Source organism: Cyrtonyx montezumae, unplaced genomic scaffold (assembly GCF_038088225.1).
Source record: "Cyrtonyx montezumae isolate F1298 unplaced genomic scaffold, pur_monq_1.0 scaffold_8, whole genome shotgun sequence".
Lineage (NCBI taxonomy): Eukaryota > Metazoa > Chordata > Aves > Galliformes > Odontophoridae > Cyrtonyx > Cyrtonyx montezumae.
This window is the reverse complement of record NW_027072089.1, coordinates 104,550,977-104,568,447: the sequence shown is the minus strand read 5'-3', so window position 1 is coordinate 104,568,447 and position 17,471 is coordinate 104,550,977. Positions and strand designations below refer to the sequence as shown.

The window sequence follows — 17,471 nt, the reverse complement described above, 5'->3', positions numbered from 1 at the left end:
GTGTTTGGAAAGCTTGGAATTGTTCTGTCATGTGAGAGCACTTCTGAAAACATGTTTTGTTCTACATGAGTGCAGTATTTGTGAAAATGACAACTTCAGAGAATGAGCTGACCATATCACTGAACAGTTACACCAGAAACCATAACAAAGCCTGGCTCATGATGTTTAAACAGATGCTGAGTAGTTCAGCTACTATGGCTGTGTTACACACAGCTTCCTGAATGGCAATTATTGAAATAGTGCTTTCATGAAAAAATGATTAATCCATTTGGCATTTGATGAAAATGATCAAGGCATGTCTTAGAAGCCCTTCGACATCCTGCAGACTATTACTGATTTCTACAGTTGAGTAAGTGGTCATTAGACAAAAGATGATTATGTGCTATCACGAATATCTAGAAACATTCAGTGACTCTAAGCCATTAAACATTAGCTAGTATAATTTGACATAGCAGCACTCAAAAGTTACAGATTAACATCTGCTGACCGTCTTCTCCTATGAAATTTCATAGAATCATAGGCTCATAGGGGTTGGAAGGGACCTCAAAAGATCATGGAGTCCAACCCCCTGCCAAAGCAGGCTCCCTACACCAGGTCACACAGGTAGGCGTACAGGTGGGTCTTGAATATCTCTAGAGAATTTAACTCAGATGTGGCAGTAGACATTTTCTGTCCCATGGTTGCAGAAGAGGGAATGTTTGCTTCTGTTCCCAAAAGTGAACTGTGCTATTTAAAAGTTTATGAAGTATCATCCTATGCCTTCTGTAGTTCTCAGTTGCTAGGAAATTTTTGAAGTAATTGAATGAAACTTTGAGGCACTCAGATGAAAATTTAAAAGTCAGTAGAAGGTTTGCTTCTGAGCTGCTGCTTGATGCATTTGATCTTGTGTTTGTCTTATCTCTTCCTAGCATTCTCCCTGAAACAATTCCTTCATTAGAAGGAATTGTTTTATAGACATCTATAGACATTTAGATTTCTTTCTTCCTTGCAGAGTTTCTTCTAAGTAAGGCAACTTGCAAGTGTGTATGCTATCTCAGTGCTGGTGAAAGATTATGAATTACTTAAGCAATAGCTTGCAAACAATGGCCCTATCAATAGCAACTGGGAGAGGAAAACCCTAGAAATCCAACTCCATGTGTATATTTCACATTCTGAGTTTATTTACAATTTTTTTCTGCGTCATCATAAACAAAGTGGAGGAGTCTTCAGTCCCTGACACGTCTTTGAGCAGGTAGACTAAACATTTTAGACTGGCAAGTTCCTTCCCACTGAGCTGTGCCTAATGGACGAATGTCCTCACCTTACACTGTAATGTCAACCTTTCTAGGCTTGGCTGCTGCAAGTGGTGGGTAATCACAGAACCATAGGGGTTGGAAGGGACCTCTGGGGACCATCAAGTCCAACCTCCCCTACTAAAGCAGATTCCCTACAGTAGATTGCACAGATGGTGATGTGTTGGGTATAGTGAGAACTGTTGTATTACTACATGTGGATTTTTGAGTGCTCAGTGCTAACTTTTTAAACGTGAGAACTTACCTGCAGGACAATGCACACACACAGAAGAGACTGTTGTAGAAATAATTTATGGTAAACTGAATGATTTACTCACACCTGTGATTTGGAAATAATGAATTTTCAAGGGACGCACTTATGGGTGAAACACGTATTTATTTCACAATTGTCAGGCTTCACCATTATTTTTGTTTTTCATCAAGCCCAGTAAAATGTCAGGCACAAATAGACACGAATGATCTGACTTACTCTTTCCCTTATTTCAGCAGAATGATATTGCCAGTTGCTGATTCACTGTCCCAGAGGTAGTTGAAGGGAGTTATTTGCAAATGCATGAAAAGAAGCAGCTAATACCTGGGGATATGATAGCAAGTTTACCCTTGGCAGATAAAGGAAATGCTGCTTTGCTGGTAGAGAAGGTTCCATACCAAGAAATCTGATTACCCTCTAACAGCATGCCACAGCAGTAGGATTTCTACAAAAGAGATCAACAAAAGGAAGTTTTTCTAAGGTTGGATAACATTAAAAGTGTGTATTCTTATGTGTGTGCTCTTTTCTCCATGCTCAGTATGTAATTCCCATTAAATGTTGTGGAAGTTAGATACATCTATCAAGAGAACATATCCCCAGGGTATTAAACTGTTACTCTGCTTCTTTGCATGTAACTTGACAGAGACAAATATAATCATCCAAGCTACTGAATATGAGAACAATCTGTGTTTTTCCCCAAATCCATTCAAAGAGATTCTACTTTCAAAGGATTACATTTGAGTCTAACTTTCCTCTGATTTACTATTTTAGCTGAGCTGATGGATTATGAGAGAGAGTAATTTCTTTTTCATACTATTTTCCTGAATCTGTCATTCAAATCTTACTGTGTGAGGACAAAATGGTTCATAAACATAATTTTCTTGGAGGAAAATGCCCCCTAACAGAAAAAAGGAGCTCTGAATAGAGCCTCTCCATAAACATGTTTGCATAAACACTGACAGAGATGTCTCCGTGTGTGCAAAGAATGTAGATTTGTTAAATGAGACTTTTTATTTGGAAACTGTGCTTCAAATAGACTACGAAGGATGGGTTGTGCTCACATCTAGAGAAAGAAATAGCACAGGATTCATTTTTGTCAGAATGCATGGATGGTATCGTACACTGCGACCTCTGCAGGAGCATCCTTTTGTTGGAGGATATGCCTTAACTTAAATTCTAGATCTCCCGAGTATTCCTTAAGTTTAGATGTCTTCAAAGAGCTAAGCAAAATGAAGCCTTTTGTGATCTCTGCGTTAGTAAATTTTCTTTTTATATTAATCTTAAGACAAAATCCCCAAATCTTAAACTGTAACGGCAAATTTTGCGCCCTAAACACATTTTTGTTTTGTTTCCTTATTTGTTTGATTATAGCTGGGAAGCCACATTTTCAAAAAATCCTGCTAATGCACTGCTTTTACCTGGAAGAACAAATATTTTTAAGTCCAATTGAATCATGCAACTGCATAAAGATTGCCAGTTTAAAAGCAGTTGTCTGGTTAATCAATTTAAATGCTTATTTTGAATGGGCAGCTGTCAGTCTTTTTGTGTACACAGTTTCTTCCCACACTTATTGTTGTGTTATGAAATATAACAGAAATTGTGGTCTAATTTAATAGCAGTACATGTACATCTGTACTGTTCTCTGTAGCGTGAGATAGAGACTATCTCCATGCAGGGTACGTCCTTGCTTAAGTTGAGCTGAAGACAGCTTGGTCATTTCCAATCGTAGCTGTGTAGATTGTTCTGATCTTGTTTTCGGCATGTCTAGGACCTGCAAAAAGCAGCCCCTAACACATGACTTCAGTGTCTTCCAGCAGTTGATACAGAAGATACACTTGTGAAGGGCTAGTTACATGAGCTTAATATGGAGCTATGTATGAGAAAATATTAAGTACTCAAGTTTGAATTCCTCTACTACAGTGAAAAGACAATGCTGAACAGTAGGACTGCAATTTATGTACTCTAAACCATTCCATTATACCTATAATATTCTAATGACATACTAATGTCACTTGGGCCGACGTGCTACGTAACTGTGGAGTATTCCCTATTTTTGAATGTGACCCTTCAACAGATAGAAGAGATGCATCCCAATGACATGCAATTCAGTGTTATATTTTGGGACTGCCTTTCATTTCTATTTGTTAAAGCACCAAATCTGTTACAAGTATGTTTTAAAGAAATGTAGTCAGAATCAGGCTGTTTTGAAGATGGGAATTGAAGTTCAACAACAGTTTCAGAGCAAAATCTCATATTCAGATAAGACCTCTGTCTGGGTTGACAGAGAGTTTTCCTAGACTAGTGGTAGTTTCAGACGAATGTTCATCAGATTTTCCCCTGAAACAAAACAGAATTGAGGTGATTTGGCTAAACTCTGTTCTGTTTTGTTTTGGTTTTATTTTGTATTCAGGTTACAGATCTGCAGCAAGATGATGTATTTTACATCAGATCAAGGATATCTGTGCTTTGTCCTATTTATATATCCCTTTCACTTCAGAAATGTGTTCTTGAACAAGACTACTCTGACTCCTTCTGCATCCTGTGAGGATGACCTCTGATAGCAGTCTGTGTGCTGCTGCTTGTAAAGTTGCAGAGTGATAGCTGTCTTTCCAAATGTCTCCCATAGGTCTCAGTAACTGACTTGAGACACCAGAAGTACTTTTCATACACTGTCCTCTGCAAAGTTAAAGTAAACTCCTGCATACTTTCATAGTGGATTTGAACAGCTGTGGGGCCTGTTCTGAGGTGTCTGCAAATATTTCTGGGGAGAAACGTCAAGCCCTTGCTTCCGTGCTCAGAAGGACTACAGAATCTCCTGTCTTAGAGCAGGTGGTGTTTGAAAGCAGCCCATTCTCAGGCCTGAGCTAGCCTAATGTTCCTTGTGGCTGTAGCACAGTGGGCAGCCTGACAGTAGGCACACAGGCTTTGAGTGCGCCACAGCCCATGGGCCCATGTGCTCAGGGCTGACCAGCCCGGGTGTTGCTGTTGAAATATGCAGTTTTCCATTGCCGTAGCCATGGGTTTCTACTCATCACATCATGCTCCTTGTTGCGTTTGTGTGGTCAGATAGCTGTCTAGACTGGAGAACGGTTCTGGGTTAAGACTGTCCTTTTGGAGGCGGAGGGAGACTCAGTGAGGTGAATATTAATGCAAATCAAACCCCCGGTCTGGTTCCTCTGTGATGAAAGAGAACGTGCAATGTGGGATGGGAGCCAGTAACCAAAGGAGGTGAGCAGGACTGCTGTTTTCTTTGCAAACTGTGACTGTTTGCGCAGATATTTTCAGCATGGGCTCACTACAGAGGAAAGGAAATGGGAAGATCTTTTGTATTCATGATGCTTAAGAAAGAAATCAGTCATTTTTCTTAAAATGGTCTGAGGCCCTCTCCAAGAGGCAGACAATTGTTGCTCTCAAAATATGTGTTTCCTTGCTGCACGAAAAAAGAATGGTACTAAAAATAGGATGTTAGTGCAAATGGGAGGCTAGGATCCCAAAGGAGCTATCTGCTGAGGACTGTGGAAAGCTGCACGTGACAGGAGCCCTCTGGGCACTCAGGAACTGCCAAGGAGCATGTAGCTCACATTGCAGTGACCGTGTTTCCTATCATTAAAATTCATCATATGGAGGGAAGATAGGTATGGCCTTATATGCCTTCCAGAAACTGCCCAGAAACTGTGTCAGTAGTTTCAAGGGGATATTACCAAAAAGAAATAAAATGAAAAATGAAAAAATGAAATGGCAAATACAACAGCGATAGATTTTATGATTCGCAAAGCAACCTAGGTGTATGAAAGGGAGCCTGAGGGAGTGAGAAGTAACTTGGAATTTTCTTTCTGTGTGGTTTGTCAGTCTTAAATGTTTGTGCTTCATTTTCTCAACTTTAAAAAGCAAATAAAACACTTCCCCCAAAGTAACGTATTTCATGACCTTCCGTGGAGGTTTTTGTCTCAAACCAGAGAGGGTTTGCAAGTGTAGTCTCTTGAGTGAATGAGTAGTGTTAATATGCTGGCCTGTTTTAACCCTTCATAAGCTATAGCAGCTGATACATAAAAATATTTTTTACAGTTTCCTGTGCATTTTAGTTATTGTAGTGTTCCTTTGAATGCACCGTGGACACATATTTAGCAAAAACTTAGCTTCAGCAAGAGTTAACTGCGATTTTAGAAGGTCCTTCAGGAAAGATTTCAAGGTTTTTTTGCAACCTGAGTCACTGTATGCTGTCAACATAGAGGTCAGTCTTTAAGCCACTACCGTCTTGCATTTGGAAGAGTTTGTTTTCTGACAGCTATCTAAAGCTTCCATACTTCTGTTATAAGTGCTGCAGGTGTTCAGGTACATTATGAAAGCTTTTCTGCATATGGAATTCACACACCTTGAACTTCCAGTTGATTTAAAAGTAACTGAGTAGGCCACAGTAACTTCACAAGGGATAGTTCTTATTTCTGGCACAGGCTAAATTGAGGTAAATCAGTCACACTTTTTAAAAGCTTTGGAGATCAGCACACAAAACTGTACAACTTCTACCTCTTTGATCTGATCAGTTAATCTGATGTGGTGTTGCAAGGGTGCCAAGCCAGCACTAAGTCATTTGAAGCCATTTGCAAAGTTAAACATGACAAGGCCAGATACTAACTGACTAAAGCCCTGTAGGAGTGTCAGAGTGTTTGGCTGAGCAAATACGTTACTATTTTTTATTTCAGTGTGGCTTTGGTTCCGCATTGTTCTGTGGGAGCTGAGGGCTGCCTGCTTTAGTGCTGCAGCAAGGAGCAGGCCAGGCAATTGTTTGCAAGGGAGAAGAGGGACTATACCCCTGTGTCTACTTGCTGTGGGTGTTACAGGTACAACAACAGCAATTGTCCATGGCAATGAAGGCAGAATTTGGCTATACAATATGGCAGGAAGCTTGTAACTTTGCACTAAGCAGCTATCACAAGACGGACATTCATTACTACTAGTAGTGAAGTAGTGCCTTTGGGTTAGCAGTGATGATACCTTTAGAATACAATTTTTTTTTTCTTTTTTTTCTTTTTTTTAATGGTCTCATGGATTTTTCAGTTTGTATGGGGTACTAAGCCCTTTTAGCATCTTTACAAATAAACTGAGGTGCCGAGACCTGTTTCTTTAGAATACTTGGATTAGTTGAGGTAGCTTGGTGATTGGCAAATGTCCTGAAATGATGTTCCACCTATACTGGGTGAACCCTCTAATTTCCCTGTTAGAAATTGGAATTTTTATAAATAGATGCTTGAAATTAGAGTTGAATGGCTTTCAAGTGGACATTCCGCATGTTTCTTCTAGTAAAAGAAAGAAGGGAAAAGAAAAAAGAAAAAACAACTAAGCTTTTGGAAGGAATATGTGCTTTTTCAAGACCAATGATTCACCTTCCCCAAAGCCATTATGAAGAGTGAAAATCTCTATCATATTTTCAAGTAGGTTATTGGTGGCAGTGTGACTCTTGAGGGGGTAGGAGTGCAGAGAAGCATGTTTCTATAAGCAGAAACAGAGGTGGGAGGGTTCAGAAACTCCATTCAAGGTACTTGGAAGGTTCTGTAGCATGCATTTGTTCTGTTGAGGATCTGTAGTTGAGAGTGGAGGCATATTTGTGTTTTTCTGAGCCAGAAGTATTCTTAATTGTGTATGTGTAAATATTGTGGAATTTGCCCCACAAACTCCTCTGTAATGAAAAAAAACTTTTTTTTTTTTCTGCATTACAGAAAGAACTATTTAATACTTGAATACCTACTGTCTATTTTCAGAGCATCTACATTGAAAAAATATTTGTATGAATCCAAAGTGTTTATCCTTTTTCTGCTATGTTTCAAGTGAAGTAATGACAGCTTTTACTGTACAGAGTTTCAACGGAGGTGAAGTTGCAGGATATGCAGAATCAGTGTTAGGTCAGAATTAGCTGTGCAAAAGCCAGTCCTGAACCATGGATCATTCTTGCTCCAACAAAGCAGGGAAGCTGTTTCTCCTAATCTTCTGAACTGGATGAGCATTGCTGTCCTTGATACTCCTATATACCTGAAGTCACAGAAGGAGTTAACCACCAAGGACAGCTTCCAGTAAGTTCCAAACTTCATGCATTATTCAGGAAAACTAGACCCCATAGTCGTAGCTGTATAAATTGATCTTCATGTTATATCACGTATCGTTTTCCAGTGCTCCGTGCTGCTTACTGGCTTTGTTAGGGAGGCTGCGGGTTAAAGTCAGAAGATGAAACATCCCTTTGAGTGCCCTATGGGAAGCTATCATTTGGATACATTTTTTTTCAGCCTTTTTGCCTGAAGACAATATTCATTTGTTCTGCCTATTGTAGCCTACCGTGAAGTGCTAGACAGCGGACAGAAAATGTGGAAGAGAGCAGTGAGTTAAAATCTACAGGTAAAAACTTAGGTTATTAGCCAAAGCATCACAGCAGTTTTTATTCTTGTTGACTGTTTTTAGAGTATGATCACATTTCATTGTTCAGTGCTGAGCTACAGTCATTTCACCTGAACTAATGTCAGTCAGCAGTAATTTCGCTGAAGACAGCTAGCTCAGTTCTGAGGCATTTTTGAGGCAGACAGCTCACTACCATTCCTTGTATGAGTGAGAGGAGCCCAGCCCATGATTAAAACTGCCAGTGTTAGTCCATTTCGGAATTAGTGGATAAAAATAGCATTATTTTAATGCTTTAAATACAAGAATGATTTTTATCCTCAAGATCTCCAGCTTAATGTTCTGCTCCCTGCCTTATTTCCTTCAGTTGTATCCCACCCCCTCACTCCTGCCAGGTATGATTCTGTTTCCATGTCAGTGCCTGCAGCAATTCCTAAAGCAAGGTTTTGCCATTTCCATATGCTGCTAAAAGCCAGGTACTTCCACTGCAGAGATTAGTTAAATGAGGTTTTCTACCTCCTGTTCCATTTCGTTTTGCTTTCTCCTGCTCATGCTGTTCTTGCTTCTATGGGTTGGAAACAGTGGTTTCCACAATTAAGTGTAGCTCACCCAATGGCATTCCTGTAGTGAATCAGTTCTTCTACTGTGGCCTTCCTTTCTTGAACTGGGGGTGTCCACACTATTCTGGCTAGTTCTAGCTCACCAGAACAGTTTCAAGCAGACTTCTCAGGTATGACTGAAGAGCAGAGGCTGCAGTCCACCATTGGACCATTGCACCATTGGAAGGCCTGTGGGCCCTAACTGTATGGTCTCCCCCATCTCATAGTGGCTGATTTATAATAGAATGGGTCATGAGACTGTGGGATGAATGTGTGTCTGTGCATTAACAGCATTGTTACCATCTGATTGGCATGACATGCTTTTTTCTCTTTCATGTGACAGGCAAGACCTGATAGGGAAAAGCCATGATATGCATCTTCTCCAATTAATTCATTGTGTTATTCACAAAAAGGACATTAGTGGTCTTTGTTCTTTGCAGAACCTTTTAGGCTTGATCTGATAGGAGAGCAACATAATGGTCCCAACCACTTTGCAAACAGAAGTGCATTTACCATACAAAGGCATGGCCTTAGACATCAACTAAGGGAGCTACTGTGCTAGGCTGGAAGACTGAAGATCAGAAGGAAACCTGAAAGCTGAAAAACCCGAAGGAAGAAAAGGGATTGACTTGCTAGTCCATCCAGACCAGGCTGACTTCAGGGATTTGTGACTGTATGTGATACAGGATGAGGCAGAGAGAAACATGGAATTCTGGAGTCCTACCACAGAGACAGTTAAATATGGAGAACTAAACATTTCTGGAGCTGATTTTGCTCTGATGTGTTTTAGTTGCATGTAAGAGATTGTTCATATTTGGCTTTAAGGAGGCTGTCTTAGCATGCTAATCATCATTGCTGTTAATTGAAACAGTCACAGAAGCGCTGTGCCTATGGCAGTCCCACTGGCCTAAATTATAGTTGAGATTAAGGATTGTATCCCAAATCATGATCCAAGATTGCATGAGCTATATGAGTTCATAGTCATTTCAGCTGATGATGGCATTAAACTCAGAAGTGTCAGCTGAAAAACCTGAAAATACTTGCTCCATGGGTTATCCCTGTGTGTTGCCATGGGAGTTACCTGGTGATCTGCAGAGTTGCCAAATCCTCTGATTTTATCTTGTCATACAATAGCTGGTATATTTTCTTGAAGATTAGGCTTCTGGATTGCAATGTTTTTTTATTTTTTTAACTTCTGATTTTGTAAGCTAGTAGGTTTCCAACCCTCCTGCTTGTGGCCAAAGTTTTAAAGCATTACTCAAGTGCAAAGAGTACAACAGTGGTAAATAAAATAAAAACCCTGAAGGTTTGTTTTTTTGTTTGTTTTTGGTGGATTTTTTTTTCTAAATTATTTTATTTCTGTAATTTCTCTGGCTCGTCCTGTGATTTTGTGACTCGTGATTTTTTAATCTTTAGAGTTGATTATGATACTCTCTTTCCTTCCCTGTACTACTGCACTGAACATAACCAATATAATTAAGAATAGCCATCAGGTTGTTTCCAGGCATGAAAAACGAAGCTCTGATCACTCTTTCCTCAACACTCTTCTGCACTTGAATCATCAATACTTATAAGGCATTTTTGGAATACAAAGAATGATTTTGCAACAGCACTTCAATTTTGTGATTCATTGTGCATATTGACGTTCTGCTGAGGTTACGGGTCGTGCACTGGAAGTGGTAGGCAAAAAATAAATAAAAAGATGTTGTGTATAGTATTGTTCTATCAAAACTTAGTGTCTATATGTTGGATGAGAAGATTAATACAGTTTGGATTTTCTTCAGAGCTTCTACTGCTACTCAACCATTGAGATGCAAGGCCATGGAGTTGTTCTGCTTTGTGGAACAAGGACATCTTCCTTCTTTCTGATAAAAGCATCCTTCTCCATGCAGATTTCCATGATATAGTGGAGTGAAATCTTATATGAAACTTTCAGTGTTAGCTGGAATTACTTCATAGCATCTAAGTTCTCATCCCAGCATCTTCCTCAGCAATGTCTTTTTAAAAAGAGATCTGTCTGCTCAGAACCACTGTTTTATATGTATACATGTACCAGAGGGACTGGGTAGGAGTAATTGTGTCTTACAAGATAGAAGTGAGAGAAATTGACAAATATTTCTGAAGTGCATCATAATACATAAATAAAAATTTCCAATGTAGGTATTCCCCAAAAGACAACGTGGTGGTTTGGGTTTTGTTTAAATATTGCTGACTTTAGAAAGGCCTTAAGGCCTTAATGATTTATTAATAAATAAATCATTAAAAATAAGAAGAATGTAAGCTATAGACTGAGATCTCAATGAAATTCACAGGCCTATGAAGAACAGATGTAAGGCAAACAACTTCAAGACAGTCAAGTAGACTTGAGGTGAAGCATATGGTTTATAAGAGCCTGAGAAGTCAAAAGAAAGAAGTGAACCATGAAGTAAATGTATTATCCCACTAGTCTGGCTCCACCAGAAGCCATGGTGTTGCTATTTCCTATGTGGCTGCTGTGGTGCCCCTTCCATAATGTCCAGCCCAGTTGTTGGCTTGCATGTTCCATGCGTTTTAACCATGATGACTGATACATAGTGAAGCAGTCAGCTGAAATCTTCATGGCCAAGAAACTGCTGTCTTTTTTGAGCAGTCTTCATGGACAAAGAAGCAAGGAAAGCTAGATATAGACTTCCTGCAGAAGTCAAAATAAGAAGTAAAAATAAGGAAACTAACATTGGAGAGTAGATGAAAAAAAAAACATAAGAAGCAGGCATACTTTTTAGAACATTGTCCTTCAGACGTGCAAATCTGTGTTTTGTCTGTTGACTTTCCCATTATATCCACACACGTTTTTTGTTTGTTTTTTCTTTTTTAAGAAAAATGTGAGACTGCTTCTGTCCACAGTGTTAATGTAATTTTGCTCGTCTGAACAGGAGAAAGACTTGAGAAGTTGGCTCCCATCGTATTAGCTAGGTAAGGGGGTAGTCAAGCAGTTTTAAAGACTCAAATAAACTACCAAATTAATGCTCAGTTTGCCACCAGAAGAGGAGTAATCTTGATGGTCATGAGCTGGTCATTGCTTGTAGGGACATTAGGGAATTACTGAATAAAATTTTCTTTGGAAGAGCCATACCAACTTCCCATTCTCCAGGAAAGATGCTATTGATTAGAGGCAAACCTGAGTTTGTGTGACTTGGAAGCAGACTAATATTTCCTCTAAGTCGTCAAAATCTGGTAGCATTTCTGTAATCAGAAGAGCGTGATGTTGATGTTAGCATTATGGCTCCATTTCATCTCAGAACATTTGCAGAGATTGATTTCAGCATCAGTCTGATAGGGAATGGTCAAATGTGTCTTTAACCCAATTAGTTTGGAACTGAATGGATTGTCAGAGAGGGCAATGCCAAACTGTAGCAGCGTACAGTATACCAATACCAGCAATGTGAGAAATATTTGGGAAGTAAACTGCAGTCCCTCTTCAAATCAGATGCTGAAGTATGCAAGAGAGTTTGTGTACTTGAATAGTTTATCCAATACCATGAACTGTCGGGGGAGTGGAAACAGAAACACTGTATTGTCAGCCTCTGTTACAAGAATTTTTGGGAGAAAAGTCCATTCAGTTCTGGAAGTCCTAAAACTTCATTAGCTTTTACTATTAATGTAACCTGTTTAGAAAGAAACTGTCCATTAATACCTAGCCTTTTGCTAGTAATTGAATTAAAGCCTATACAGCTCTAACTTAGGAACTCAGTGTTTGTGACCTTGCGGAGGATTGCTGTTCCCTACCTGGTTATTTATTTATTTATTATTAAATCAAGCTGCCTGGTTTGGAGATCTCTCCTTGGGAAGAGATCTAAACATATTTCTTTGTGTTTGTTCCAGTGGGTGAGACTTGGCAGACCTGGCATGGGTGGGAACAGTGCAGAAACTGATCAGTCAGCTAACAGTGGAGACAAGGATGCATTATGAATGCCTGATTGTCTATTGTTGGTTGACTAGCAACATTAGCCCATAGAGAGCAATATGGACAGTAACGCACGGGTGGCTGTAAGAAAAGAGCAGTGCTACATGAATCTTAGGATTAACATCAAGTGATTCAGCCTGCTTGTCCAAATATATTACAAAGTGAGTCAGAATGAAAGTGTTGTAAAATAGTCTACTCCACTAAAGATAAAGTTGCATATTCATTTTAAATTCAGAAAACAGTTTGTGTTGGCATTTTCAGTTCCTTACACTCATGCTAGCTTTTCAAAATATCTTCTGAACTAAAAATATGTTTCCTGAAATTCATGAAAATGGAATAAATAACATCTCCTCCTTTACTGCTCATACACTGTAGGAGGTGGAGAGTGCTACAACTTTTGCAACACATAAGCAGGTATCTCTTCAGAGCCTGGGTGTAGAAGCATAGCTGTTCCGTAATGCAGAATCCTACAAGAGAGCCTGTCATTGCATGTTAGCTTCAATTAAGACCCCTGGAGTTAGCCCAGGAACCCACCCACAGCAGCTCACGTGAGCTCCATAGATCCCCTGCTGCATTGGCAGCATGAGCTTCACCCATACCATCTGACATACCATCTAACTTAGGTTGACAGCCAGTTCCAGCTCTGTGTTTCTTCTTTGCAAACAGCAGTGAGATTAGGGGTGACACTTGGGCTATGCCTCAGGTTAGTGAAGACAATCTTGCAAAATCCATCATGATCCATGTCATAGTAATGACAGTCACCTGATGCACACTCCCACCATGGTCTCCACAGTTACTGTGCCAAACAGTGATGCAGTATATTGAAGATAAGGGACCGATACGCTGCCTGTGAATAATGCAAGTGCATGACTGCAGAGTAGTTCTCTCCGTGCAAATCGGCCTCAGATTAAGCTGCATTCTGCAAATTACAAGGAAGCCTTTGCATCCTCTGAAGTCTGTAGACATGGACTTCACATTTCAGATTCGCTTTGATCATCCCATTCTTGACAGTGTGGCACTTATCCTGTTGGGAAAAAAAAATAAAAAAGAAAACTTGATAGTTAGCGATAGATTAGCGATTTGATAGATTAGTGATTCTCTAATTTAAGGTATGAGGGAATTTTTCCTGCTGATGAAATCTTAATCTTCCTAATGAGCGTTGACACAATCTGATAGTGTACCATTACTGAGATTCATTCTCTTTTTTTTTTTTTTTCCTTTTGCTGGAAATATGTCACCTGTAGATAGAAGCAAGGAAAATGGACTGCAATTGCCCCGACTATGCAAATTCTGTGACATTAAAGCAACAACGTGCTCAAACCAGTATCAGTGCAAGAGCAACTGCAACATCACTTCTATTTGTGAGAAGAATAATGAAGTCTGTGCAGCTGTGTGGTAAGTTATTTCACTGTACGTTTGGGGAAGAGAGCACAACCTCATTCATCATTACTTAGTACTTTTCTGAATTGTTGTGTTATTCTGAATCTCTGTGCTGTTGAAGAGTCACACAGAATCACAGAATTGAAGGGGTTGGAAGGGAACCCCAGAGATCATCTAGTCCAATTCACTAGGTTGTCTATACCGCTTCCTGCTCTTACTTTCACTCAACATACTAAGCTTTCCTTGAAGATGACAAATCTGTTTTAAAATGTTTTAGTGATTTTATTTCTGTTTGTCTGTTTATATAAGGCAGTTCTGTACCAGCTCCATCAGATTTCACAGTAAACTGGCTGATATGACTGGTGAAAATAATCCTTGTTTACCACATATAGGTGAAAATGTTTTCTCTTTATTGGAAAAAAAACCTCCTATGTGCATAAAGGAGTGCCCAAAGATAGACTGAGCATTTGAAAATGACTTATAATTTATTTATTGTTGACTCTAACCCTCCTGTCTAAAATCTGGGACTTCACCCTTCCATACCAAAGAGAGCTAGCAGCACTTCTATTGTGTTCCTGAGAGGATAAAAGAAATATAACTGAATATTTGCAACATTGATGCTGATACAGAAGCATGATGTACCCACTTAGACAATTAAGCAACTTACTGAGGGAGTAGTTACATCCCTTGACTTGAAGAGAAGTTGAGCCTAATCAGTCTGGCATGCTGTTCTGTTTTTGTCCAGGGCTCCTTGAGTATGTATTAATTGTCTTTTATTTCTATGGCACTATGGTGACCTTGGATGGCAGATATGCTCTGGCTTTTTCATGCCAATATAGACAAAACGTACATGATTGAGAACTGTGTTTAAAGTGCTCTTTGCCACTTAGTCTTGTGTCAGTGAAATCAAACCTGTGGAGCAAGGCAAAACACACGTGGATCTGGGCCAGATTATCTATCAGCTGTAAATATTTCCCTGACAGTGAAGTCGCTCTGGTTTGCACCAGTTTTGTTTAGTTTTTCACAAACAAGATTCTGTGAGTAACTCCTTCAGTGCAGAAGCTGTGCTGATTGCAGGCCTCAAAAACAAAACCAAAAAACCCAACTCACTAGACTAAATTCCTCAGATTTTGAGGAAATCATTCCGTTTTTATCATAATTTCCCACAGATTTTTACTGTCTGCACAGTGACCACAAAAACCAAAAGTATGTTCTGAAGTTCACAGCAGTTCATTGAGCATCAGCTTGGATAATTTTGGGTGAGATTTTCAAAGGCAGTCTTTCGAGCTCAGTGGTAGTATGACACAGGAGTAGCTGGACCATTGTACAAGGGCCCCAGTGTGGAGTAGCCCAGGAACGACCCAGTTCTCCCCATTCTGGAGAGACAAACTCACCATATTCTTTAAATCCCCTTTGAGCTCTCAAACGAGGCAATCGCTGGGCAGGAATGATCCTGTCTGCTTCCTTTCTTAAATATTCCTTTTTTGATTTCAGTTTTTCCTTTTGCTTCCTAGGAGACGGAACGATGAAAATGTGACATTAGAAACGATCTGCCATGATCCCCAGAAAAGGCTGTATGGTCACATGCTGGATGACTCCAGCTCAGAGCAGTGTGTGATGAAGGAAAAGAAGGATGATGGGGGACTGATGTTCATGTGTTCCTGTACAGGTGAAGAGTGCAACGATGTTCTTATTTTTTCTGCAGGTGAGTTTAATAACTTCCTCTTTGCTCCTGGGCTCTGCCTTGCATGTGATATTTAATCTGACGTTAAATCCAATGGTCTTTGGAATTGCATTTTGTGGAGACAAGCTTCCAAGTGGCTGGAGACTTTTTGGCCTCTTCCGAAACTGCAAAATCTCAGCCTTTCCTTTCTGTTTTCTGGAGATACTTCTTCCTGCTGGTCAGTCTTCCTTCTGAAGCACTTCAGCTATTCAGCCCAACACATGTCACTGTAAAGTCACTTGATGTTAAGAGCAAGGTGCTCAGAACTGTGTCAGTGAAACACCCAAATGCAACAAGTTACAAAATAGAAATGTGATGAAAGTACTATTTCAAGTCAAACTTGAGTTACTAGTTAGTATGTATATTTAAAGTCATTTTCTTGTTCTCACATTGATCCTTCTGTGAAGTAGCACAAAGGTTTCTTCAGTTGTATATAAGCTAAGTTATGCTTCTATAGAGTATTTTTTAGTTACTATAGCACACAAACGTGTGGATGTTCAATTAAACCATTTAAAACTGTGTATAGTTAGATTCACTGGTATATAACCTATCCCCATACTGCTAAACAGATGTTTATGTTGGCTGCCACAAGTGGAGTAAAGGTGGATGAGATGCATGCAGTGTCAGCATTCCTTATTCTGCTCATTCATGATGTGCATGTGTGCACACACACTTCATTTTATTTTCCCCTTTCCATGTGTATCCCACAATTGTAATTTTCCTTAAACTGGATCAGGTCTTGCCTCTAAACCAGCAATGTCCTCCTCAAATTTTTGCACACATGCTTCTAAATGAATATGGCTCACAGCACCCTCCTCATCAACTGCATGTTCCCCAGAAAAGGATATAATGTAATCCATTCTATCGGAGATAAGAAAGGGTTGGGACTCTATTGCCACATCTAAGAAACATGGTGCATAGAAGTGCTGAGGCAAAGGTGCATAAACCTGTGAGTCACTTCTGCCTATAATTTCCAAGCCTTCCAAGAAAGCTAACAAGGCTGCAAAACTGCAACAGATATCCCAAGAGCAAGTTAGAACGTCTTCTCTCTAGTTGGCCTGGGCTGTGAATGTTTGGTGCTACCTCTCGACCTCTACTTCATCGGTTTCCCAGGCTTAACCAAAAGCCAGACAGCCTGACTGCTGATCACTGTCAGTCTGGCCAACTTTTGCTCCTGTGGGAGCAAGAGTTGGGGCAAATACTGAAATAGATTTGGTCTTGTCTGGTAGACAAAGGACCGAATTGTAAAAAATTACCTTGGCCGTTTCAAAGAGAACATGTTTGTGTAAATTGCCTTAGAGTTTTTGTGCAAGTGACTCTTCAGTGCCTCGGTGCAGAAACACAGCTGTTACATAATGCAGAATCCTACAAGAGAGCCTGTCATTGCATGTTAGCTTCAATTAAGACCCCTGGAGTTAGCCCAGGAACCCACCCACAGCAGCTCACGTGAGCTCCATAGATCCCCTGCTGCATTGGCAGCATGAGCTTCACCCATACCATCTGACATACCATCTAACTTAGGTTGACAGCCAGTTCCAGCTCTGTGTTTCTTCTTTGCAAACAGCAGTGAGATTAGGGGTGACACTTGGGCTATGCCTCAGGTTAGTGAAGACAATCTTGCAAAATCCATCATGATCCATGTCATAGTAATGACAGTCACCTGATGCACACTCCCACCATGGTCTCCACAGTTACTGTGCCAAACAGTGATGCAGTATATTGAAGATAAGGGACCGATACGCTGCCTGTGAATAATGCAAGTGCATGACTGCAGAGTAGTTCTCTCCATGCAAATCGGCCTCAGATTAAGCTGCATTCTGCAAATTACAAGGAAGCTTTTGCATCCTCTGAAGTCTGTAGACATGGACTTCACATTTCAGATTCGCTTTGATCATCCCATTCT

The 17,471-nt window shown here is 40.0% G+C and overlaps 1 protein-coding gene across 2 annotated transcripts in view; it reads left to right on the top strand.

Annotated features, from left to right (window-relative positions):
* The window catches only part of TGFBR2 (transforming growth factor beta receptor 2), a 58,940-nt gene that overhangs the window by 11,533 nt on the left and 29,936 nt on the right, over positions 1-17,471 (top strand). For both annotated transcript variants that reach the window (XM_065753688.1, XM_065753686.1), the window contains exons 3-4: positions 13,710-13,860; positions 15,360-15,550. In XM_065753688.1, the coding sequence (XP_065609760.1) occupies positions 13,710-13,860; positions 15,360-15,550 (342 nt within the window). The remainder of the gene's footprint in view (positions 1-13,709; positions 13,861-15,359; positions 15,551-17,471) is intronic.